General features: G+C 46.2%; 1 protein-coding gene, 1 non-coding gene and 1 pseudogene across 3 annotated transcripts; 1 reads left to right on the top strand and 2 right to left on the bottom strand.

Annotated features, from left to right (window-relative positions):
- Positions 1-5,425: 5,425 nt before the first annotated feature.
- Rbak (RB associated KRAB zinc finger) lies at positions 5,426-16,605 on the bottom strand. 2 transcript variants are annotated; one of them, XM_076923576.1, is made up of 5 exons: positions 16,342-16,605; positions 15,325-15,383; positions 10,036-10,162; positions 9,607-9,702; positions 5,426-8,131 (listed from the first exon to the last, which is right to left on the bottom strand). In XM_076923576.1, the coding sequence occupies exons 2-5, from the start codon at positions 15,337-15,339 to the stop codon at positions 6,234-6,236; spliced, it is 2,136 nt and encodes a 711-aa protein (XP_076779691.1). In that variant the 5' UTR covers positions 15,340-15,383; positions 16,342-16,605; the 3' UTR covers positions 5,426-6,233. The 2 variants fall into 2 exon arrangements, with proteins under 2 accessions (XP_076779691.1, XP_076779693.1); XM_076923578.1 differs by having other exon boundaries at positions 15,325-15,386.
- Trnak-cuu (transfer RNA lysine (anticodon CUU)) lies at positions 11,704-11,776 on the bottom strand. The gene has a single exon. It is a non-coding gene; the product is annotated as a tRNA-Lys (tRNA).
- An 805-nt stretch (positions 16,606-17,410) lies between the features above and the next one.
- LOC143438257 (speedy protein E4A-like) lies at positions 17,411-26,209 on the top strand (annotated as a pseudogene).
- Positions 26,210-26,896: the final 687 nt, after the last annotated feature.

The raw sequence follows: 26,896 nt of genomic DNA on the forward strand, positions 1-26,896 counted from the left end.
GGCCACCTCATGAGCCAGGAGGACAGCGGGAGCCAGCGAACGGGTTGTCTTCCCTCCACATGCCTCTGTCTCCTTCAGTTTGAATTTCTGTTGAAGAGTGGCAAGTTTAGCTGCGTGATGTTGTCAAGGAACGAGATAGCACCCCAACCAGGACCCCTATGCTGTGGCCTTGCCTAGGGAGGCACAGAGGAGTGGAGAGCAACCTATTGTATAGCGGGTCTCTTGGGAGTCCGAAGGGTGTTGTTGGGTATCTGGTCGGTAGTAGACCACATTCATCGAACTGGCTTCCTCTACCGCTCACCCACCCAAATCTCTGCATCCTGGCCAATATTCTTTCTTCCGATCAGTCTCTGCCTGCTGCTGCCTTTTTTACCTTTCTGCAGGTCCCCAAACTCCTCTCTTCCCACACCCACCAACCCATTACAGGGCCGTGGAAACCTTCGAATACGGTTGGAAAGTTTTCCTGGAGGTCCGCAGCTGGGTGGGGGGCGCCATGGGCAGCAGGAAGCAGCAGAAACAGCAGCACCAACGGTGGCCACATGACCCTGGGACAGGGCGCTGCAAAAGGATGGGCTGTCGGTCAGAGACCTTCCCTACCCAGGTGGCTTCTATTCCCTCCCGCTTCTGCACGCCACGTCCATTCCTCTGGACGTGCAAAAGAAAGCCCGCCTTCTCACTTCCGAGGTGCCCTGTGTCAGCCCTCAGCCTGGTCAACGGTCTCCAGGTCCCCCAAGAACTGTCAGGTGTGGACAGTTGTGGCTCTGGAACTGAGAGTCTCCTCGAGTCAGCTTGCAAGTCCTGGCCACGCCCCGCAACCAGAGCCACGCCCCTAGAACATGAGCTGACCCGCCCACTCTGACCACACCCTTCAGCCCAAGCCTTGCAGACCTACAGAACAGCTCCTTTAGACAATGGCCATGCCCTTAAAACATACTCACACCCACTCATCCGCTGGCCACACCCTCCCTCTGAGAAATGCATCTCGGCAGGGTTGCTCAGCGTTTTGCTAAGCATGAGTTTGAATTTGCTCTTTGATCCTTTGCAAACCCAGTTCGCCGCTAGTACCGCAGCTAGAACTCTGGTGGCCCATGGTCCCTTGCTCCTGTCCATTCTTCGTCTCTTTTGCATACATGGAGTCCATCCTTCTTCTTCTTCCTGTCATCTCTTATTTGCTCATGAAGTGGCCAGAGGGCGGATTCCGATAGCTTCCTCCTTCACTCTTCACCTAATTCCTCACCTGAAACCTTGGAGCTCATGCTTTTCAGCTGAACAGGTAGCCAGCAGCCCAGCCATCCTCCTGTCTCCACCCACTTCAATGCTAGGATTACAGGTAGGAGTGGGAGCACACTGGCTGCCTGAGATCCTTTCAGATAGGTTTTAATTTATTTTGTATACATATGTATGGGGGCATGCATGTGTCATGGGGCCAGTATGGAGGTCAGACAACAGCTTGCGCAAGTTGGTTCTCTCCTTCTACCGTGTGAGTCCCGGGGACTGTGTTCGCAAACTAGCAGGTTGGGCCACTGGAGCCTTTCCTGGATGAACCACCTTGCAGGCCTCCTGAACATTTCTTAAACATGACTCTGTTATATTTGCCCTGAAGAGAGGTACATCTTAAATTTAGAACTATGAAATTTTCAGTTTGGAAATATAAAAGCTGATTCACACACATATATAGACACACATACACACCTACCGTATATTCCCAGAATAAATGGAACAAGAGGTGTGAGTTGGCGTGCAGGTGCACACCTTTAATCCCAGCACTTGGGAAGCCAAGGCAGGTGAAGCTCTGTGAGTTTGAGGTCAGCCTAGTCTACATAGTGGATTCCAGGACAGTCAGGGTCCGCAGAGTAGAACCCTGTCTCAAAAACACAACACAACAAAACAAAAAACAACCCCCCCCCCCTCATGAAACCCCTCAATTTGATAGAAAACAGAATACACATTAGCTTCTATACTGAGGAGAGAATTCAGACATGTTTTGAAGTACCAAACACATTTTATATGTAAAAACGTAGATGCAGAAAGATTCACTGGCCCTTTGACCTTTTCAAGGTGCAGAATATCATAGCAGATATCACCAAAGCTAGGTGACCATGGAGAGGGTCCTGAACGGCTGTAAACACTCGCCACTCAGATACACAGTGTACTGCTAGACATCAGAGAAGTAGGGTGAGTGGCTGGTAATAAGTTGTGAACTTTAAAATCCTCTTTATCAAAGGGTCCCCCCATACATGCAGAGAAAGACACAGTGCAGAACACACTGGGGTGTTCCAGCACCGTTTTATACACAAGCAGCTGCAGGAACCCGATACAGAGCCCTAGACGCCTCAGCTCCAGTTAAAGGTGTCCTGCTGAGCGCATGGGCGGTTGCCTGCTTTTTTATCCTTCACAGAGAATCGCACCATGTGCTTACACGTCTAGGCTGTCTAGGCTTCTTTGTTCGGCTATGGGGCTGTTCAGACTCCATCTTCTCCCACTGTGCCACAGGATTCCGCGGTGGGAATAAACTCCTTCAATCTGTTCATCCTACTCCATATGTGAACCCAGAGTCTTCTGGGATGTGTTTTCTTTTAATGTTTCATGTTATGTATATTTTCAGTACATTAGTGTGTGCCTGTGTGTGTGTTTCTGCCTGGTTTGAGTAAAAGGGTAATTACATGCTTGTGGTGGTTTGAACAGGTTTGGTCCCAATAGATTCACCTTTTTTTGCTTGGCCCACAGGAGTGGCACTATTAGGAAGTGTGACCTTGTTGGAGTAGGTGTGGTCTTGCTGGAGGAGTGTGTCCCTGTGGAGGTGAGATTTGAGGTCTCATATATAGCTCAAGCTATGCCCAGTGTGACAGTCTCCTCCTGACCTTTACGCTTTAAAGCCTTCTCACCCTTGCTTAGAACATTGACTGCACTAAAGGTACAGAACCTCCTACATTTTTTTGAAGCAAGGTTTCACTACATAGTCCCGACTGGCCTGGGACTTGCTTTGTGGGTCAAACTGCCCTCCACTTGCCGGTCAGTGCTGGGTTTACTAGGAGTGACCACTGTGTATGCCCCTCCTATGTACACTTCATAAACAAGCCGCCTAATTTGGTTTTACTGTTCATTATATACACAACTGACAAACCATCAAACAGAAGTGACATCTTTGCCTCTTAAGTGTCACTCGTTAGGACAGATGACCCATGTCTCCAGGACCTGAATAATGTTCTATTCTCATGGTCAATTTACTCTTATGCCATAGTATCTATGGCTTTACAACATTTCAACCCTTGTGAGTAGCAATTGCTTCATTCTGTTTTGATTCAGGGTCTCACTGTACACACGCTCTTGTCACCCAAGTCTGAAGTCACAACACTTCTGCCTCCTCTGTGCTGGGACTGCAGGCCTGAAGTCACCACATTCAATGTGTGTATATGTACATGACTGCACTTGCCTGTAGAAGAGGGGATGTTGCCCTGGAGCTGAAGCTACAGGTGGTTGTGAGCCGCCCCACGTGGATGCTAGGAGCCAACTCAGGTCTTCTGCAAGAACACGCACACTTCTAACTGCTGAGCCATCTACCTCTCCAGCTCTGCACTCAAGCACTTCTATTTTACAAGTTAGCCTTGGTAATTATTAAACTGTTGGCTCTATGTCTTAGATTCAGCATGTTCCTCTCTATGAAATAACTAGGTTTGAAAGTCCACAACATGTAGGCTTACAGGGGAAACTGACATTCCTTGGAGCTTCTCTTGGAAATCACAAGAGGCTCTACTGTGTGGACACACTGTTTTCCTAGACATAATTCTTGAAAATGTATTTTTCCTTAGGCACTTGAAGAGTGTTATAAATAGGCATTGCTCTCAAAATAATCTGCTTTTTTTCCCTTGAAAACCCCAGTGTTTTAAAACAACCTTGTATGCAAGAACCTTGTTCAGTCTCCTTGTTATTTATAACTCTACTATCTGAATATCTGCTGGAATGTGCTATGTGAAGGTCATGCCAGAGCAAAGTCCCATTCCTTCACTTTTCTTTCCCTCCTCATTTACCTGGCCAGGTCTTCTTATACAGTAGTGCATAGAATCTCTGATGGTAGGTAGGCCATGTTTTATCAAGTGTCAATACCACACTGTTCTGGGTGGTTCCTGTATCCTAGTTAGACCCTTTGTCTACGTGGGGGTCTTCGCCATACTTTGCGAAGATGATTTTTTTTTTTACATAGATCTTCTTCATGTGACTGTTAGCTTTTGGAATATTAAACTATCTCTGTGTTCTTGGAGTAGGGTGGGTCTGGTTGACCACTATTTACAGAACAAGCATCTCCATCTGGTTCGTCTGGGGAATATGTGTCCTATATCCCCTATAATCAAGTTATGACAGAGTCTCCTAGCCTCAGGCCTGACTTTCTATAGTCTTGGTTATCTGTGGATGGGCTGCCAATCACAGTGCAAACATACTAGGTGGATGCAGATTAACAATACTTGGGGAGAGGAGTATGCCATCTAGGCAAGGGCCTTCCTACAGAACCTGTCCTCAGCCCTCAATGCCTGAGGTCTAAGTCGGCATCCTCTATGGAGTGTTGAAGAAATCTCACTGGAGGTCAATCATCCTTCTTTCCAGGAATTCCACGCTGTAGTCACGACTTCCCCACTGCTAAGCAGTTGTCTTAGCGACCACATTCAAGTGTGGCAGAACCATAGTACTTACGGTTTGGGACTGTATCGCTTCACGTATTGACTAGGGGGTCTTGGGGCACATCTACTGTGGGCAATGAGAGGCTACTGAACTGGCAATCAGAAGAGACCCATGAGTACTGACGTAAACTGCTTGCTCAGGATTCTCAGGAGAAATGGTAGGTAGCCAGACTCTTTTAGCAGAGGATTATGCCAAAAAGTATTCACCAGAAAATGTCTGATGGAAGAACACTGTGTTCTAAAGCCCTGGAAATAGGAGGCAAGAGACAGAAATGACAGCATATTTATAGTACATATAGTCTCCTAGTGAAACGGACACAAACATCCCAAAGCTGTGAGCATCTGTGGTTTGGATAGGAATGGCCCCCACAGGCTCATATATTTGGATCTTGGGTCATTAGGAAGTGACATTAGGTGTGACCTTGTTGGAATAGGTGTTGCTTTGCTAGAGGAAGTGTGTTACTGGCGGCGGGTGTGTGTGTGTGTGTGTGTGTGTATGTGTGTGTGTGTGTTAGGCTTTGGGGTTTCAAATGCTCAAGTCAGGCCCAGTCTCTCTCCCTGATGCCTGTGGCTCAGATGTGGCGCTCTCAACATCATGTCTGACTGCATGCCGCCATGATGCTTCCCGCCATTACAGTGGACCAAGCCTCTGAACTAGAGTTCAGAGCAGCCCCAAAGAAATGTTTACCTTTTCGAGAATTTCCATGGCCACAGTGTCTCTCCACAGCAACAGAACACTGACGAAGACAGCATAGTTTATCAAAATAGTATTTTAAAAAATTTTTTGCTCAATTCCAGTTGGAAAATTTTTACAAAAACCACTCTACTGGTAAGCGCTGACACAGAAAGCTATGTACCTCCCGGTCATATAGCATATTCCACTTATATCCCCATCGTAACAGTCATTTTAGTCCTTGATACCATATTCTCACAAACTACTCAAAGCCAAGATTGCAAACATTGCATAGAGTCACTGTTCAGCTGCGTCTCCAGAGCAGCAAGATTGCTGCACTGTTAGTCACCCTCATGGCCACCTGCTGGCTCGATAATCTCATTTTATAAGTATATTTAGAGCTCATAACTTCTTGCATCTTTTCTATGAACACCTGTTGTAACATCGGAAATATGGCTTTTAGCGTGCGTTTCCAAGGTGAGTTACACCCATCAGCTCATAGTTCTCAGCAAAACTCCCTGATATGTAAATACGATTTAAATAAAAAATAAATATTAAATACTTTCAAAGATTCACTCCTGTAAAAATTACCTAGTGTCCCATAAACATATGGTCATGGTTTGCTTCTGGCCGAATCTTTACAGATTCCTCTCTGAAAACTCCTGTGAAAGTGGATTTTGTTTTAGGACCTCACTCAAGAGCGCGGGTGCTCAGCTTGTGAACCGCTGCGGTTCAGCTCAGCGCACAATGTCTACAGCATGCAAAAGGCCCGGACTCAATTCCCAGCACCACATGTATTAAAATCTGGGGGAAAATCCACCCTTGACTACCTATTGGACTTCCAATCTTCACTATAACCAAATGTTTCTCTTTTTTTAGTGGAGATGTCAGAGACTTTCTACATTGCGCACATTTATAGCCCCTCTTTTGTGAATTCTCTGATGGCTATTGAAGGCTGATCTGTGGTGGAATTTTTTCCCGCATTCGTTACATTCATAAGGTTTCTCTCCTGAATGAGTCCGGTAATGAACAGTGAGGTACGACTTCTGAGAAAAGACTTTGCCGCACTCGTTGCATTCATACGGCTTCTCTCCTGAGTGGCTTCGGTAGTGTACGGTGAGGTTTGACATCCGAGAGAACACTTTCCCACACTTGCTGCACTCGTAGGGTTTTTCTCCTGAATGGATGCGGTGATGAATAGTGAGATACGACTTCTGAGAGAAGAACTTTCCACATTCGTAACACTCGTACGGCTTCTCGCCTGTGTGTACTCTTTGATGTCTGAAGAGGGATGAGTTATGAGAGAAGGTTTTCCCACACTCGCTGCACCCGAAGGGTTTCTCTTCTGAGTGAGCTCTGTAATGCACGGTGTAGCACGACAGATCCGAGAAGGACTTCCCGCAAATGTTACACTCGTACCTTTTCTCCCCTTCAGGAACGGACTGGTGCCTATTGAAGGCCGAGTTTTCAAGGAAGGTCTTCCCACACTCATTACATTCATAGCGCTTGTCTCCTAGGTCGTCGGTGTGATCGGGGAGACACTGCAGTAGGGATGGCTTCCCACACTCACCGCACGCCTGTTCTCTCTCTTCGGCATGGACCTTCCGGTGCCTGATGAAAGCGGAGTTTAGATTGAAGGTTTTCCCACATTCTGTACACTCGTATGGCTTCTCTTCTAAATGGCTCCTATAGTGTATGGTGAGGTACGACACCCGAGAGAAGAATTTCCCACACTCACTACACTGATAGGGCTTCTCCCCTGTGTGCGTTCTCTGGTGTGTAATGAGGGTGGACTTCCGGTAGTAGGATTTACCACACTCATTACATTTATAAAGCTTCTCTCCTGTGTGTGTTCTCTGATGGTCATTGAGGGCAGACTTCCGGGAAAAGGATTTCCCGCATTCATTACAGGGATAGGGCCTCTCTCCAGAATGATTCCTCTGGTGTAGCGTGAGATGCGTCTTCTGGCAGAAGGTCTTCCCGCACTCGCTGCATTCATAGGGCTTCTCTCCTGAGTGAGTTCTCTGGTGCTGTGTGAGGTGTAACTTCTGACAGAAGGTCTTCCCACACTCACTACACTTATAGGGCTTCTCCGCTAAGTGTGAGCGCCGATGTACAGTGAGGGTTCCCTTCTGACTAAAGGACTTCCCACATACACCACAAGCATATGGTTTCTCTCCCGTGTGAGCTCTCTGATGGATGATGAATTTGGACTTCTTACAGAAGGACTTCCCACACTGCGCACACTCGAAGGGCTTCAGTTCCATTTGTGATCTCGGATATGTACTGAAGTCTGACATTTGGATCAAGTCTGGTCCAGAATCATTCCATTCATAGGGCTTCTCCCCCATATAAGTTCTCTCGTGAGCCATGAAAACACTTTCACTGTCTAAGGATTCCATACACTCATAATCAAAGGATTTCTCCAAAATGGTGATTTTCTGCAAAATACGTTCATCGTGTTGAGAGGAACTACCCTCACTTTGGTTAAAGTCATCAGGGTTTTCTCCGTATGCTTTCCCACACTCAAAACACATGCTGGGCTTCTCCACTGAGTACCTTCCATCACTGCTAATCAGTTTTGAGACAGACTCCAGAGTCTCCCCGCAGGAGACACAGCTGTGAGCGCCTGAGTTGGGGGAAATGAGGGGTGGTTCCAGGGTGCAGGCTTCATCAGACACAGCCCCCTTCTCTGCTCTCCAGTGGTGGAGATCATCACCACACTGCAGCTGTTTCTCACCATTTTCCTGGACTTCTTCTCTGGGGTCATACACTTTACTGATTTCTGAAAAGGAGTGAGATTAAACAAATGCTGTCAACACTCAGTATACAAGCTACAGAAGAGGGTGGCACTTAGATGTTGGATTTGTGGACAATCTGTGAGTAAAAGTTATTATGAATGAATAGGTCTCCTTTTCCTTTGATTTATAGTCTTAATCTGTAATATGTGTGTATATGTGGGGGTGGGTAAGCAATGGGAAGAGAATCAATTCATAATGCAAACAAGCACCTAGTATTACAAATATTATTTTTACAACTTTGACCTAAGAAATGATAGGCAGAGAGCACAGTTACTGGAGGGGCGCTAACACAGACAGACATGGGTGGAATCAGTGGGCGGACTCAGTGGGAGGACTCACAGTGGGAGGACTCACAGTGGGGGGGACTTGCAACAAAAGGAAGCAGGGGAAAGTCATTATTGGGCATATGAAAAAGAAATGTTTTAATATGGTCTATGTTTGGGATACCCAAATTGCCATTTCTATCAAATGGCAATACATCATCACACAAGAAGACTGGTACCCTAGACACTTCTGCATTTATATCAGTGGATCTACAGTTTATGGGAGATTATCATGTACACCAGTGGGTCTACAGCTCATGGAGATTAACATGAACACCAGTGGGTCTACATCTCATGGGAGATTAACATGAACACCAGTGGGTCTACATCTCATGGGAGATTAACATGAACACCAGTGGGTCTACAGCTCATAGGAGATTAACATGAACACCAGTGGGTCTACGTCTCATGGGAGATTAACATGTACACCAGTGGGTCTACAGCTCATGGAGATTAACATGAACACCAGTGGGTCTACAGCTCATGGAGATTAACATGAACACCAGTGGGTCTACAGCTCATAGGAGATTAACATGAACACCAGTGGGTCTACAGCTCATGGAGATTAACATGAACACCAGTGGGTCTACAGCTCATGGAGATTAACATGTACACCAGTGGGTCTACATCTCATGGAGATTAACATGAACACCAGTGGGTCTACGTCTCATGGAGATTACACCTTAGACACTTTTGAAATCTTTGCTTTTGTTTTTATTTGAAACAGTGTCTTTTTATTTAGCCCAGGCTGGCCTTACCTGGAGCTTTGGGACTACACACCCGAGCCACCACACTCAGTGCAATCTTCACCTTTCTACCCGGCACATTAGTAAAACCGTCCTGAAAGTGTCATGTTCCTCCCACAGAGTCCTGCATCAGGGCTTAGACATCTGTGACACAAAGCGGACGCTCACTACGCTCCACCTTTACTCTCCTCCCCGTGGCCTGACTTACATTCCCCAACCTGCTGTCTTCTTCCCCATAGTTTTTTCCTTTTTTTCTTAATTCTGAATACAAACAAATCTCCATGTTTCTGGATTTCATTTGCTATAAAGCACTAGGTTTCAGAAGATTCCTCTATAAAATTAATTAATTTAAAAAGGAGCACTTTTTAAAATTTCACTCTATTCACTTACCCAAATGCCTCTGAGCATGGCGGTCACCTTCCACTGTCCAGGGTTCTTCTCCCTGCTCCAACTTAATAATCACATTTGGCTTGGTAACATCATACCCTGTTAACAGGCAAAGGAGAAGGGTTTGGATTGACTGGCTGCAGAACCGCTGTGGTACAGGAAGCTGCACCACAAGTTACAGAACACTTTGCCTGTGTTTACCAAGAAAAAGCAGAGCCTTTTGTGTCTCGGCCTATAGCTAACACAACTAACATGCAGGAGGCTCTGGGTTCAATCTCCAGTACCACAAGGGGAAAAACACATAGGATCTTTCAGCGGAGCAATAAAGATACACCCAATGTCTACCCAAAGGACTAAGAGTCTTAGCACTTGCTCCTTCAAACTCAAAGACAAATCATTATTCACAGTGTTTAGAAAGCAAGTGCTCCTCACCCACGGAAACAAGATTGCTGTAGGTCTCCAGCATCACATCCCTGTATGTCGTCCTCTCCTCAGAGTCCAGCTGCTGCCACTCCTCTTGGGAGAAGGCCACAGCCACATCCTTGAATGACAGTGGGCCCTGCAACGACACGATCAGAATAAGGACATATATAAAACTCACAGGGGAATAAGCTTTACTCAAGCTACTGGTACAGTTAATCTTGAACACTGTATACCTTATTTTATATTACGGAAGGAAACTTTATGTTTCTTATGTTAACTGAGGTGGGAAGACCTGCCCACTGTGGGCGGCATCATTCCCTGGACAGAGATCCTGCATGATATAAGAGCAGAGAAAGCAAGCTGAGCGCTAGCAAGCACTCACTAATTCAGTGCTCTTTGCTCTTCACTGTGGCTGTATTAAGATCGGCTGCTTAACATTTTTGCCACCTTGATGTGGAGACGCTAAATTCTATCTCCAGCACCCCAAAGAAGAAAAATTCTCCCGTAAATGTAAACAGAACATTAAGAATCATCAGCTAAAATACACTATAAACAAAGCAAACATCAAGACAAACAATTCAACATTAAAAAACTAAATTGATACATGAAAGAGCTTAATTTCTGTCATATGAATGGGTGTTTTGCCTGCATGTATATCTCTGCAGCATATGCATGCCTAGTAGCCACAGAGTCCAGATTCTAAGATTCTATGTGTGACTCTGATTGTAATTATGAAACTCTATGATTTATGTACTAGACTATGATTCTATCTATGGCACTCTATGAGTCTATGTATGTGACTATGTTCTATCTATGAGATTATGATTCTATGATTTTATGTGTGAGACTGTATGTTTCTATATATGAGACTTTATAATTCTATATATGACTCCATAATTCTATGGCTTTGATTCTGTGATTCTATAGATAAGACTCTTCCAGTTGGATCTGCCAAAAAAATACCAAACAAGATCTGCCAAGTACTTATAATGTCCTCTAGATTAAGTGACCACTCTGTCATTGTGACGTAATTTTTATCATATCTGGTGTTATAAGTACACATGGTCTTTTATTTCAGAAGCCATTCTGGCTCTCTCCTATGATGGTAGAGCTAGTGAAATGGCTCAGTGGGTAAAAGCACTTGCCACCCAGCCTGGCGACCTGAGCTCCATCCCCAGGATCCCTATGTAGAAGAGAACTGACTCCCACAGGTGTGCTCTGACCTTCATAGTCATATGGTACATACTGGTCCCTGTAGCAGAATATTTCCCCCACTACAGTTGACAAGTTGGTAATTTGGGAGGAGCTAGTGTGGGAGGAGTAAGGAGAGGAAGAGGAGGAGCTAGGAGGGAGGGAAGAGATGTAGGAGCCATGGAGAACCACTCGTGGGTCCAGGACAGTCCTGGTATATCTTAAGGTTAGATACTGGGAAACACCTCTAATTGTGTGGGCAAACTGTTAATTGAGCATTTCTAAATATATAAGCCATTAGATAATAATTAAGCTTTAGAGCCTCATTTCTACTGGGTACCGCGTAGATGGCAGGTATTGACTGGGGTTTGGCTAAGCATTGTAGAGACAGTGTGGGAGATTGGCAGAGCCATCTTCCACGCTGGCATCTTGTGGGTGTAAGGGCCAGTGCTTCTGGCCAGTCATGACCATCAGCATAACAAGTGGCGCCCAATATGGGGCTCGAACCCATGACCCTGAGATTAAGAGTCTCATGCTCTATTGACTAAGCTAGCCAGGCACACATGTGCACATGTAAGACTATACAAAACACATTTAAAAAAAACTGTTTAAAAAATCGTACCTTAGAGCAAACAGAAGATTTCTTTGTATAATTCTTTTGCTTTTCTGTAACTTTTCTATGAATCTGAAATTACTTCAAAATAAAATGTTGAATGTTCAAATATATAAGAAGTGTTTAGAATCTCAAGGTCAATCACACTATGTGCTGAGACAGTGGAAACACTGTAAATCCACAGACACAGGATTAACAACAAACAAGAAACATGCTGCTCACCTGGTCTCTCTAAACTGTCTTCTTACAGAGCTATGTGCCCAAAGTAGGGAGTTTACTTTCACAAAAATATCCTAGCTTATACAGGAAGTAGACCTGGTACTAAGCATGGGCTGCCATTCTGCCTTCCCTAAGTGATGACAACATGTGCAACTATCGTGATGCAGGTGTTGTCAATCTGATAGACTCCACAGTCACCTGGGAGATGGGCCTATTGGGGCTATCTTGATTACATTAATTGAGGTGGGAAAATGCTATTGCTGTGGGGTGGCCCCATTCCCTGGCTGAAACCCTGGGCTATTGACACAAAGGGAGCCACCGTGGGCATGCTTTCCTCTTTCACTCCTGACTTCAGCTTCCTTAAGTTAAGCTTCTGCTGCTTTTCCCCACCATGATGGACTGTGCTCTGGAACTGTGAGCCAGAATGAAAAAAAAAAAAAAAAGGTGCTTTTGTTAGGTAAATTTTCAATATGCAGACATAAAAGTAACCAAAAGAATGGATAAGCCAGGTACAGTGGTGGCACACCTGTGATCCCAGTACGGAAGACACAGAGGCAGGAGGATCAGGAGTTCATTAGAATCCAGGCCATTCTCAGGCTACAACAGCATTCTGGAGGCCAGCCTAAGCTACATGAGGTCCTATCTCAAAAAAACAATCACAAAAATGAATGGACACAATCTAAACAATCTTTCTGTAAGAACCACCAATTTCATAAGGCATGCAAGGAATTTAAAGGTAAGACAATGGGGATAGACTCCAAGTATTGAAACAACAAATAAACAGCCCAGTTTCTAAAAGAAAAAAGCAGAAAAAAATTAAAACCAAAGGAAGCACAGCAGTGGAACCTGCCAGGAGCCACCTAGGAAAAGCTAACAGCTAGCAGGTAACCGTCCTGAGATGGTTCCACCATAGATTAAAATCTACAATGGATTTGCTCCTTTAGGCAAAACTGAGGAGAAATTCATTTTAGGAAAGATTCCTGCTATTAATATGCTTTTCCTGTTATTATTAAATATATGTAACAGTCACGAGGTATTAGCCCACCCTCAAAAACAAAGATGTACTACTATCTTGTAGTGATGCTATATAGACAAATAGATGATTCCTTAATTCTTAATGATGATCCTATAAGAATTCTTAAAATTATATTAGTTAATTATTAAGCTCTTTATAATAGGACTTCTATTAAGTCCTCTCTGATGCCAAAACTGCATCGAGAACTCTGCCAGTTGTCAAGTGTCAGAGTTAATTGCTTCTGAGATAGCAAGCAGATAATCTACAACTTAGAGCACATTCCAAGAGGCTGTAAAACCATTAACCAAAGGTCATAAAAAGGGAACTGAGGATATACTATAGGTGCAAGGACAGAAGATAAATTATTGACTGGATTTATCTATACAAAACTTCAGTGGTAACTTAGTGATGTTCTTTAACTCTCCATGAACCTGTAGAACCGATGACAGACGATTAATGTTTAGCCAGATAATTACTCTTAATGGAGACGCATGTCAACATTCTCTACCATAAACTTCTTATTCAATTTATGATTTGAATTTATGTTTGAACTTCCATGAACTTTTTCTTTAAAGGATACTTGGAAAAACCACATAATCTATTCTCCTAGAAAAGGTACAAAAGACTGGGAAAGATCACACTGGGAGTATATAACACTGGAGAGAAAGCTTTGGGAGTGAGGCATTGGGAGTAAGGGTACTGTTACATCAGAGCAGGCGGAGAGAGCAAGATTAGAAGAAGAATGCAGAGAAATTATAAGGAAACTAAAATCGTAAGAGAGCAATATGCAGAATGCAGAGGTAAGGATGTAAAAATAAGAAGCTGCAGAGAGAGCAGGAGGAGCAGGCAGGCTTCTCCTGACCATGAGACAGAACAGGTCTTTTCTTAATAGCAGGGCAGGCTTAGTCTTACTAAAGAGAACAAAGCTTTCTTCTTAAAGACTTGGGTCTAATTATTTAGCAATAAAATAGTAGAAGCTTTTTCTTTCTCTATGCAATAAAGATTGGAGCTCATTTTTCATCCAGAATGAGTGAGTTCTTTCTGCACTGGTCTTGTTTGTATGTATGTATGTGTAAATATGTAATTATGAAACAGTATGTAAGCTGGGCCAAACTGGTTTGAATGGAGTTTTATGAATTATGTGTGCATGAATCTATATATGAACTTATGTGAGTTTAATCCATATTTTGCTTGTGTAGAAGTTTTTCCTTCTGCGAGCATGATTCTCTTCTCCTGGTTCAATAGAAGTTTATTCTTCCAAGTATCCCCCTAGCCTGACAAGCAAGAGACATCTGGACAAGAGGGAAAGGCTCTACCAATCTATCCTTTACTTCATCCCCTGCTGCTTTACAACGAGGTGCTAAATGACAGAGACTGCCCAAGAGGAACTGAAAAGGCAGGCCAGCTACAGAAGCAAAGGACTAAGATTTAAGATAGGAAAACATTTTATTATCAAACAGCAATCTTTAATATCTAGCCCCTACCGACACTCTTCCCCGTCCGCTTACCTTCAAGACAGAACCAAGAAAGAACAGTCGGGGCATCCTCCTCACCCCACCCCCCAGGCGTCCCTCCCCCTCTCCCCCCACCGCAGGAACCATTATTGAAAGACTGACCGAACTACTAAGTACATGTAATCTACATTTTACTCCAGAGATTTAAAAAGTAAAAATGGAAATATATGCAATTGGCTCATGACATTCTGGTCTCTGAAAAAATGTTATACAACAAGTTCTTGGGCAGCTGGGCCTCTGCTTAGACCCAGCAAGGAGAATAAAGGACTCAAATGTTGTTATTAGGAACACTATCCATAATCATACCAAGTTGAATAAAGAAAGATTCCCAAGTCCTAGGAAATCTTTAATACCCATAAGGAACAAAAATGGCATCTCCAGGAGCAGCTGCAGGTGATGTAATGCATACTAATTTTTTTTCTAACATTGCCAAGTTATTCCATTAACCTAAAGTTATCAGACTGCCTACACAACAGACCGTGACAGCCTGCCACTCCGGTGTGTTTTATATTACAATCTCGTTTGTTTACTCCTCCACTACCATTCTATTTATTTATTTAATATTTATTTTATACATGAGTGCTCTCCTGCATGTACACCTGCATGCCAGCAGAGGTCATCAGATCCTTTATAGATGGTGGTAAACCACCGTCCCACTTCTCAAGCACAGACCTTGGTGTAAGCCTCCCAAAATACGTTACAAAGGAGTCAGAAAAAAAAAAAATTTACAAACGGGAAAAACTCACCTTCGACCTGCTCATCTTCTGCTCCTCTTGGGACACCGTCGACAGCGCTGATGACTGACCTGCTGGAGGAAAAGCTCACTGAAATCGGAGATTAACTGGTCTACACAGGGACATGGCTCTTGCCTGGGAACCAGCAAACGAAATCGCAGCCTACACACACTTTGAAGAGGTGATAGGGAGGAAATCACAAACCTAACTCCAACTGGTGGCAATGGGGGCAGGGAGGGTGGCATACAGTTCTGTGATGAACCCTACATTGCTTCTTTTGTATCCACGGGCATTTGGTGTAAAAGTGCAAAAAGGTTACTTATTTTCTTATTCAATCCGTTGTAAAATATGTCACAGTGAATGAAGGTTCTGGGCCCTATATATCTGGGACCCATGTTCCATGAGGTGACATACATGTAATCTTAACTCTCTTGAGGCTGAGATAGGAGGATCACCCACTACCAGAACAATATGGGCCACACAGAGTCCATGTCTCAAAAAATTAAAACACAAAAAGGAAAAATGGTCCAGATGGGCAGACGTCCGACAAACAGTAATAATGTGTGGTTTGTTTTCAAACTTTCCAACTAAACTTGGTTACAGCTGCACATTTTTTAAAAAGGGCTAAGGGAAGAAACTGGAAAACAATGGCACTCGTATCAACAAACCCGTGCACAACCTTGATCAAGTCACACACCGTCGCAGACTCAGCCTTCCTCCACTAGCAGAAGCAAAAGCGGACTTCGAGCACGAGACCATTATGATGCCTTAAGGGCAGACTCAGGGGGACCCATAGACAGAGCAAAGGTGCTGATGGACGCTGAGTGACACCGTGGGAATCTGGAGCCGCTGTGCCTGCACACCGTCCTCGGTACCGTCCAAGCAGCCCAAAGCGATGCAGCTGTCCTGCTGTCTGCCCGACCACTTCGACCCTCCGCGGTCCCGCATGCTGGGGACAGCGGGGAGCCACCAGCCGGGCCCAGCATCCCTCCCGCAGCCCCGATCGATCTGTGTGCCCTCGGGCCTCACCGAGCAGGCGGCCCCGCCGCCACTGTCGGCCTCCGCTCAGAGCTCCCACTAGGCCTCCCGGGCCAACACAGCAGAGTCACTTCGCTGCCGACCCGGAAGCTCCGGTCTCGGCCCCGTAGGGTCGGCGACGCCAGCTTAGCGAGCGCAAAAGCTGCGGGAGGGAAGGTAGCCTCGCCACCGGACCTGCAGGAAGTCACGGCGGCGAAGTGGCCCAGCACAAGCACGGGCGCGCGCACAGACCGCGACGCGCATGTGCAGCATCTTTCCGGAAGTCCGAGTTCCAAGGGTCTCCTTTCTCCCCAGGAATTGCTCAGAAACTATAAGTCCCAGAAGTCTTCGCGCGCCACTGCATCTAGGGATCCTCGCGCAAGAATCCACCTCCTCCCAGCAGTTTGGAGGCGGTGCTCTGAGAGCAATGGTGGCCTCCAGTCTTGCTCTTACCTTCTTGTTTGTCCTCATTCCCTTTGAGCCTGGAAAAACAGCCTGTTGGGTTAAGTCCTAAATCTTGTCCTGGCCTGGGACTCCTAAAATTAAAGGAAGATTCTGTTGGAAGGAAAGGAAACTGTGTGTTATTCTCTATTAACCAAACTTCCTTGAAGTACTAGGCACAAGAAATAACCAGCAGCTATCCTTTACAAAGAAGGAAGCATAAACAAGAATTATGGGTTTCTAGATCACACGTCTAATGCACAGAAACTCTAAAAACAGAACCAGAAGGAACACACAGAAAGAAGAAAACAGTTCTCTGTAATGCGACCTCTGAAAGGTGATATTTGGCGACAATGACGATTTTCAAAGATGGTATAATATGTTGAACAATTCATCTATTTCTTACAGAAATAATGCAACAGTGTTCTTGGCCTAATTCTTCATAAAGACGTTGGCGTCGAAATTAGTATCAAAGTCAGTCAACAGAAAAAGTTCTCCTCACCGATGCAGAGAGTAACAGTTTCATCCCAGAAGCACCAAGCACTTTGAAGATTCAACCTTAGGTAAACTATTGAGCCACCAGCAGGAGACAGAGGCATCACTAATCCCCCTCTGACACTGCAGGGCATACAGTGTCTCAGGAGAAAGGGTGAGCCCTCCTCCTCCTCTGAAGGACTGCACTGCAATGCTGGCTGCACCTTCTCCCAGGTCCCTCCTCACCTCACCTGGTAACTGAGGTGCCCAGCTGAGCTGGCTCTTATCTCATGAAGCAAAAGCTCCCCCATCTCTGTGGCAAGCAAGTAGTTACATCTCTGCATGAGGGCCTGGGCTAAACTCCCCAGGTGACAGGGAGATAGGAACACTGTTCCCCAAGGTTTGCATTGCACAGAGAGGACTCAGGTCTTTCAGAAAAGGAACTCTTACTTGCAATGATGACATTGCAAACTCATATAATTTTTGTATTAAGAGAAGATTTCAGCTTGTACAAACAGACAGAACAAGGGTTACCAGTCAGCAGGCTGAGATCCTTCTGCTCTGCTCAGATAAGGGTATTCCACCTGTATGGGCCATCCCAGGCTCTTGATTGCCCAAGGTCTACTGGCTGGACCAACAGGCCTAGAGGCTTTCAGCTCCAAGTCTTGACCTAGGGATGTATTGTTTCAGGCAGAAACACTTAATGTCCTGGCCTCTAACCCGCCAGTGGCCCTGACACTTGGCAGCTGTTGAAATGCATGGCCTCCAGCAACAGCAGCAGCAGCAACTGTGCCTGCCAGTGATATTGATCCTAAACGGACATCAGGTGTGGTGACCGCTCACCCACCACAGCCAGGAGTGGTACAGCTCTTGAGTCAAGGTAGCCTTGGATTTTCCTAAATTCCCCAGGTGACAGGGAGATAGCGATGTTCGTTTCCTTGAGGTTTACATTGCATAGAGAAGCTCTTAGGTCTTTCAGAAAAGGAAGTTTTTACTTGAAACAAGGGCAGAAAACTTCTGTAATTAAAAAAAGAGATAGACAGGTATGTATCAAAGAGACAATATAAGTCTACTGTGAATTTTCTCAAGGAAAGACTCTTTAAAATGGAAAAGGTAGAACAGAGAAGGTATCTTTACCATCTGGCAACAAGCAAAATTTAATCTTTTTTTTTTTTTTAATACCTCATTGACTGAGGAAGCCTGAACTCAGGTTCTTATATTTGTGCAGCAAACACTTTAGCAACTAAGCAATCTATCCAGTGCCCCATACAGTTTGTTTGTCTTTGAAGCAGGTCTGACTATGTTGCCCAGGCTGGCCAGGAGTCTGTAGTAACTCTCCTGTCTCAGCCTCTCCAGTGCTGGGATTACAGATGGATTCTCAGCCTTGTTTGAGTGGCTTGCTTCATCTGGGCGCGTGGGGACTCTGCTACGTTAACAGTCCTGTATGGAAGGGTGGTCATATCAGTCCCTGCCCCTCCTCCACAGCTCCCCTCACTGCTCTACCTCTAGAATAACAACTACACCATGAACTAAATCGTTAACCCTTTGCAGGTAACCTCATGGATGGCTGTGCCCTGGAGCTGGCCTCTGTGCACCATGCCGTCTAAATCTGCTTTCTTCAGTTGGAAGTCTTTTTGCCTGTAAGCACACAACCTCTCCACTCCCCTTGCCTGCTCCTCAATCTCTCTGCAGTGGGAACTTATCCTGCATATAACTGGAGCTTCTCTCTGTGGCTTCTGGGAAGTGGCTGCTCTGTATTCTTCCAGTTGAGGAAAAATTACAACCAGGGGCTCCGAAGATGGCTCCATGATTCCAGGCTCCAGGTTCCATGGGAAACCCTGTCTCAAAGACGCAGGGTGGAGGGAGGGCTAGTGACGTTGCTTAATGGGTAAAGGCAAAAATCGGACCATTTCAGATTGTTCCTTGTGACACACACGATCCAATGGAAGAGATGACTCCTGCAGGTCATCCTATGACCTCCACACCTGCTAACACTATCCCCCAAAATTAAAATGTTTAATTAAGTGGAAAGTGCCTGAGGAAGACCAGATATTTACCTCTGAATGCACATACATGCATATCCGCACACACATGCACTTGCAAAACATAAATATAATTTATTTTTATACGTGTGTGTGTGTATGTGTATATTTTGCCTGCATGCCTGACTGCACACCACATGTGTCCAGTACCATTGAAGACCAGAAGACGGCATCAGATCCTCATGACAGTTACAGATGCTTGTGAGCCATGGTGTAGGTGCTGGTGATTAATTAATCCGAAGTCCTCTGGAGAAGCAATCAGTGATCCTAGCCACTGAGCCGTCTTTCCATCCCCGTCAGTTTAAGTGGCAATGAGAGGAAATATGACCATGTCTCCATGGCAACCTGTGTATGGAGTCTTGAAGATTGACAGGAGGAGGGAAGCCAGGCCTGGCCATTCCCTTACTGTACACTGGATGCTCTCAGTGAAGGGCTTTGTGCCCGGTGCACATTGTTCCTCCCTAATGTGGCCATGACCTCGAGTTGCTGTGACCCAATTCAGTGGCTTCCACTTAGTGGTGCTGGTGGTTTCTCTAGATTGAGCCTTGTCCCTTCTTGTTTAGTGAATTGTGAAGTCTGCATTTGGACCATAAACTGGGACTTTCCAGGCTTCTCTCTCTCTCTCTCTCTCTCTCTCTCTCTCTCTCTCTCTCTCTCTCTCTCTCTCTGTGTGTGTGTGTTTGTGTGTGGTGTGTCTGTCTGTCTGTCTGCTGTCTCTGTCTTTGTCCTTCTCTCTCTCTCTCTCTCTGGGTCTGATTTCTTAAGAACATTATTTTGTAAATTTAAGAAAAATTTTAAAAATTAGCATGTGTATGTGGTGTGCATCCATGTCTATGCATGATTGTGTGTGTGTGTGTGTATAAGGGTGCACACACACACACACATATATGAGTTAGTGCATGTGGAGACCAGAAGTTGACATCAGATGCGTGCTTTAATTACCCTTCGCTTATTCAGAGTCCCCAGGTTGCCGGTGGGAGTTCCCTGTTTCCATTTCTGACCACTGTATCACTGGCAGGCCGCCACACCCACCGACTTTCTGCAAGGGTGCTGGGGGTTTCAACTCTGGTCCTCATGCCCATGTGACAAATGCTGTATGTGCTGAGCTTTACCCCAGCCCCGAGTTTCCTGCATTCACCCCATTTGGTAAATGTGACCGTCTGGGACAGAAAACCTGGACCCTGAGATTCCACCCTGGGCAGAAGAACAGCTGGGCATTCCCTGCTCCATTCTGCTCCAAGGGTCTCTCTAGGTAACAGGGGTCACAAACGGGTCTGCTTCACGCAGGAGTCAGAGACAGCTGCTCACCGCAGATCAAGGGGAAGGCCAGAGGTACAGACCCAACATGGTGTGGAAAATGAGGGTTGGCTACCTTGGCTGAGCCTGTGCTAAGGCAGCAGAGGTTGCGAGAGGAGTTGGCTAGATGGTTTCTCAGAGAATGGCTCCAGGCCTCCGCCCAGCAAAGTCAGCCTTTCTTCACAGCATCCCTCACTCAAAAATGCTCCCCGTTTGCTTTTTTTTTTTTAATTATTGATTTATTTTATCTATATGAGTACACTGTAGCTGTTTTCAGGCACACCAGAAGAGGGCATCAGATCCCATTACAGATGGTTGTGAGCCACCATGTGGTTGCTGGGAACTGAACTCAGGTCCTCTGGAAGAGCAGTCAGTGCTCTTAACCACTGAGCCATCTCTCTCCGATCCCTTTGCTTCCTTTTTTAAACAAAAATTCCAGTTATTTATTTAGTGTGTGCATGTATTTGGGGTGTTTGGAGTACTGTGGGGTCAGAGTGGAGATCATCAAAGCCTGACCTTCACTCTGGGCGGGCTTTCTTCACATAGAACCAAGGGTGGAGGCCAGTCCCCAGCCTCCATCCAGCAGCCCAAAGAGGAAGAGGGACTTGTCATCAGATTCTGAGGATGACCTGGCAGAGCTACTAGAACCTGATCCCCAGCCAATGTGATCAGTGGAGACGCTGTGTGGGCTCAGGATGAGGCTACAGAAGCAGCATGTGGCCACAGTGCGTCCTGAACACCACAAGGTCTTCACCGGACTGCTGGGTAAGAGACACCTGCACAGCTTGCTCCTTAGGGAAAAGAGGGAACAACTAGCCAACTCTTCCCTGTGGAAAAGCTGTACTCACAGCCCTGTACTCTGTCAGCCAGAGGAGTGTGGGTCAGCGGGGTCCCTCCCAGGCAGGACAGGAGCAGGAGGCTGTGTCAAAGCAGGACTCTTCACCTTGTCTGACACCCTCAGCATCTTGTCATTCGACTGTGTTCATTCGATTCTCAGGGTCACAGGAGTGAAAGGGGCTTAGGCTAGAGCTGACATAGCCCCACATGGGGACAAGAAGGGGACCACTCCTGCTGTAACTTAGCTCTGACTTTGCTGAGCTTGAGTGTTTCCCCCATACAAGCACAACACATCCATGATCATAACCTCGTAGGACATCAATTGGGAAGATCAGCTGTTGAGGCATCTTGGTCCTTGGCTCTGGATATAGCTCAGGGGTGGAGCCTTGTCCAGCATATGCCAGACCTTGGAATGATCCCAGAACTACATATCCATAAAAGGCACCTAAGCATGGGTACATGCTACTGTATCCTAAGCCTCCTCCAGGAGGCTCAGGTGGAATCCTTGCCACATCCGACGGCTCTATCTTTTGCTTCTCTGTCTAGTCTGAGCTGAACCCTCCCCGAGGGAGCTGGTTCTCCCGGCTCCAGCTCCCAGGCTGTTCCTGCCCACACTATAACAAGTGTGCTTCCTTCACCGAGGATCCCGTGGTGAGAAAATTCCTGACCTGGGACAAGATGCTGAGGGTGTCAGACAAGGTGAAGAGTCCTGCTCTGAGACATCCTCCTGCCCCTGTCCTGCCTGGTAGGGACCCCGCTGACCCACACTCCTCTGCCCTCCCCCAGTGTTTCTGCCTGAAGCCACATGGCCCTGCCCTTGATATCCCACCAGTGTCTTCCAGAGTGGACAGGAGGCTCCTGCCTTGCTGGGGTCCTTTGGTATCTGAGGCCAAAGCCATCATCTTACCTTGGGAATTGCTTCTTCTCTCCCCACAGCTCTCTGGGGTCCCTTGCTCCAGCTGGACAGAAACCTCCTTGTCCCTGCTGGCCTAAACCCTCCCTCAGAACTGACCCAGAGCCAGCCGTGCTTGTACAGGCTGCAGCAAGCCATGCAGCCATGCAGGAGCAGCAAGGGCACCTGCTCGTGCTTGCCCACACGGCAGGCACCCAAACTCTAGGCTCCTCCCTGAACCTCATGGTCACCTCAGCCACCCTTCACCCCTACACTCCTCCTCTCCAGGGTGTGACCACTCCTTTCTTGTCTCCTCTCTCCATCAGTATCTCCTGTCTATGGTCATAGCTTATTTCAGACGTGCTGGGCTCTTCTCCTGGCTCTGTGAGTATTTTCGTCTCCTCCCACTGGTCACTGTGCCCTACCTCAGGTATAGGGTCATGAAAAGTGAGGCTCTGACCTTTTCTCTCCAAATGGTTTTGTGGATTTACTAGGAAAACCAAGCTAACATCCATTTGAAACCTGAGCAAGGGCCTGGAGAGTGGCTCAGACAGTACAGCACTCGCTGTATGTTCTACAGGACCTGAGTTCAGACCCTCAGAACCCAAATGAAAAGAGAGGGGTAGTAACCTGGGTTTGTCATTCTGATGCTGGTGGAAGAGACAGCAGGATCCCTGGGACTTACTCAGCAGCCAACCTAGACTCATTTTCAAGACATGTGGCCCAGGGACGGGTCCTATGTCAAAAAACAAGGTAGAGGGCTCTAGAAGATCAATACAATACCTGGTTTCACTTTTGACCTCCACACATGCGTGCTTGCACAAACTACACATGTACACACACACACACACACACACACACACACACACACACACACACACACACACACACACACCCCTCACTGAACAAGAGGCTGGGCAGAGATGGCTCAGCAGTTAAGAGCATTGGCTGCTTTTCCAGAGGGCTTGGTTTTGTTTTCAAGCATCCCACAGTGGCTCACAATCCTATGTAAATCTAGTTCCAAGGGCTGACACCCTCTTCTGCCCTCCTGGGACACCAGGCATGTCGAGGTGTACCGACATACATACAGGGATGTGATGGTTTGAATATGCCTGGCCCAGGGAGTGGCACTATTAGGAGATGTAGCCTTATTGGAGTAGGTGTGGCCTTGTTGGAGGAAGTGTGTCAATGTGGGAGTGGGCTTTGAGACCCTCCTCCTAGCTGCCTGGAAGTCAGTATTCTCTTGATTGCCTTCAGAACAGGATGCAGAACTCTCCGCTCCTCCAGCTCCATGCCTGCCTGGACATTGCCCTGCTTCCCATCATGACGCTAATGGTGAAGTTGTAAGCCAGACCCAGTTAAATGTTGTCCTTTGTAAGAGTTGGCTTGGCCATGGTGTCTGTTCTCAACAATGGAAACACTAAGACAAGGGAAAACACCTATGCAAGAAAAAGTACTAAAATAGAAAAAAAATGACGAGAAGAGGAAACAATGTGAAAGGTCTGGGATTTGGGATTCAAAGGAGACACTGAGGCAGATTCTCTCTTTTGAGTAAAAAGTTTATTAGAAGACATTTATGGGGATGCTGACATCTGTGTTGCCAGAGTGGGGGTGGGGACTCTGAGGATTTCAGGATCTGGAAGTGGCAATGGCTTCTTTGTTGTTCTATGAAGATGGAGAACTAAGAAATCTGAGTACTTCAGCTAGAGCTTCAAGACAGGTTCTCAGAGGGCTGCTTGCTAGTGTTTCCTGTGAGTGGGAAGAGAGGGCATGGCTCCATGTGAGTGCATTCCGACACACAGAGCCGTCCCGAGAAGAGAGAAGGATGGAATTAACAACTGTGTCCTCAAGTGGTGAGGTGCAGTGCTGAACACACACGTCATCCCATCTTCTCCCCCTGGATCCCATGACAGGTGTCCATCCTAGGCCTCCTGACCCAGCACTAATCCCATGTAGAGTGTTCCCTGCTGGTTTTTCTTGCCAGCCTGTCCCCAGTCCAGTGGGTCTGCTTTGTATGAAAACACAGGCAACTTCCCCAGAGGCTTCCAGAGGACTGACTGCATTAGGAATCCCTCTCCATCCCGAAGCTGGGACGCTGGAGGACCCGGTGCGAACTCTGCCCTCTGTCCTGGTGTTCTCCAACCTGGCTCAGCTGATGCCCTGACACTCTCTTCCCTCCTTCCTGGCTCCTTCCCAATGGCCTGTCCTCAATTTTATCTTGTGTTTTCTGTGCAAGTGTCTCACACTTGTGTGCCCTAAGACAGTCACCTCCCTAAAAGCCAGCCCAAACAATCAGCAGGAGATAGCTCCCCCTGCAGCCTGTCACTCAGGAGGCTGCTGTTGATGGATCTCTTGAGCTTAGGTATATGGGGAAAACTTGGGTAATATTTCATTTTGACATTTTAAATCAAACAAAAAATTAGGCAAAATCCCCTTGGTTGCCTTTTGGATCTGGCTTTGCTCCAGCAGTAGGGCAACGAAACTCCCAGGATGGTAGGACACGTAGGATCCCAGTCTCTGCTCTGACCTCCTCCCTCTCCTGAGTCTATCCTAGTGCACACAGTGAAGCGGGGTCTTGTCAAACATCCAATCATTCTGCGGACACCTTAATTCTGTTTATTTTGGGAATGGTTAGGCAGTGCTCCTCAGTCAATGAAGGTTGCAGTATTGCATTTTGCCTTATCTATCACTTTCATTTGTTCATTCATTCAATTGTTCATTCATTCATTTCTTCACTCATTCATTCATTCATTCATTCATCCATTCATTCATTTGTCTATCCATTCATTCATTTCTTCACTCATTCATTCATTTCTTCACTCATTCATTCATTTCTTCAGTTATTCATTTCTTCACTCATTCATTCATTTGTTCACTTATTCATTCATTTGTTCACTCATTCATTTGTTCACTTATTCATTCATTTGTTCACTCATTCATTTGCTCACTTATTCATTCATTTGTTCAGTTATTCATTTGTTCACTTATTCATTCATTTGTTCACTCATTCATTTGTTCACTTATTCATTCATTTGTTCACTCATTCATTTGCTCACTTATTCATTCATTTGTTCAGTTATTCATTTGTTCACTCATTCATTCATTTGTTCACTCATTCATTCATTTGTTCATTCAGTCATTCATTTGTTCACTTATTCATTTAGTCATTCTTTTGTTCACTCATTCATTCATTTGTTCACTCATTTATTTATTTGTTCACTCATCCATTCATTTGTTCATTCAGTCATCTGTTCACTGATTCGTTCAACAAATCCCACAAAGTGCATTGTGTCTAACAGAACTCAGAAATGTTGATTGAACTTGGTGTCCCACACAAACCAAGATCCCTATCAGCCACCAAAAGGAGAGGGATGACCAGGAAAGAAAACCAGGGTCAGTCCCAACATTTAGGTGCTGATCCTGAGATGACACCGGTATGTGCACACAATGTAAGCTCAGAGAAGAGGGAAAGGATGGAGAAGGGAACCCTGGGATCATCTCATGTCGAGTGGGACAAGGTCAGCTTTGGGATCTTGTAGGCACTTATCTTCATCATCTCCATGTGACAGGTGCCTTCAGATGGCCTCTGTCCACACTGGGACGGTTTTTCATTACGCTGGAAAAGACTGATGCCATCCCATGATGAAATGCACCTCCCCCCCCCCCCCCCAGTGTCTTCTGGCTCCTCCTAGGTTGTGCCTCTTGTGACTGATTTCTTCCACAGGTTCCTGGCCAATGACATGGAAGAGGACAACCAGGCCCCGAACAAGACATGTTTTGCTTCCTCTATGGGAAGAGCTATGCCCAGCGCCCCATGTTCCACAAACTGCGCTTCCAGTTCATTCGGTACATAGGCTAGAGGATCTGGGTGTCCCGAGAGGAGTGTGAAGAGGTGTGAGGGCAGAGGGAGCATGGGGTGCAGAGGGACAGGCTGAGCTGACAGAGAGGGGAATGGAGTTGAATGTGGGAGGAGGGATTTGTGGAATAGAAAACCAACTCCATGCCACAAGCAGAGACTCCTTTGGTTCTTGCTGTCAAGCAGGTGCTTGGCCCACATTAGGCAGCTTAGGTGATTCTGGGGCTCTAGTCTGAAAATCACACTTGTAATCAGGTTTAGAGATAAAGAATCAAGGGTCAGCTAGGCACAGTTTCGAAAGACGTGACTCCAGTACTCAAGAGGCAGAGGCCCTGCAGTGCGGTGGTGGCGCACACCTTTAATCCCAGCACTTGGGAGGCAGAGGCAGGCAGATTTCTGAGTTCGAGGCCAGCCTGGTCTACAGAGTGAGCTCCAGGACAGCCAGGGCTACACAGAGAAACCCTGTCTCGAAAAACCAAAAAAAAAAAAAAAAAAAAAAAAAAAAAAAAAGAGGCCCACCAAATGTTCAAGGTCCATCTGCTTGGAATACTGCATCATAGGCCAGCCAGGACTACATACAACTCCCTGGCTCAAAACAACAGGGGTCAGAGAGACTCTGATGGTAAGAGCTCTTGCCATGCTTGCCAAGGACCCAATGGCTTGCTCACATTGGCTCCAGCTCCAGGAAGCTGATGTTTTCTTCTGACTCCCTCTGACACTGCACCCAGG

Source organism: Arvicanthis niloticus, chromosome 24, assembly GCF_011762505.2.
Source record: "Arvicanthis niloticus isolate mArvNil1 chromosome 24, mArvNil1.pat.X, whole genome shotgun sequence".
NCBI lineage: Eukaryota > Metazoa > Chordata > Mammalia > Rodentia > Muridae > Arvicanthis > Arvicanthis niloticus.

Excerpts from the sequence above, each read along its gene's own strand:
- Rbak (XM_076923576.1), bottom strand. Across the intron at positions 9,703-10,035 it reads CAGCAATCTTGTTTCCGTGG|GGTATGATGTTACCAAGCCA; the intron begins GTGAGGAGCACT and ends GCCTGTTAACAG. Across the intron at positions 8,132-9,606 it reads CCATGCTCAGAGGCATTTGG|AAATCAGTAAAGTGTATGAC; the intron begins GTAAGTGAATAG and ends ACTCCTTTTCAG.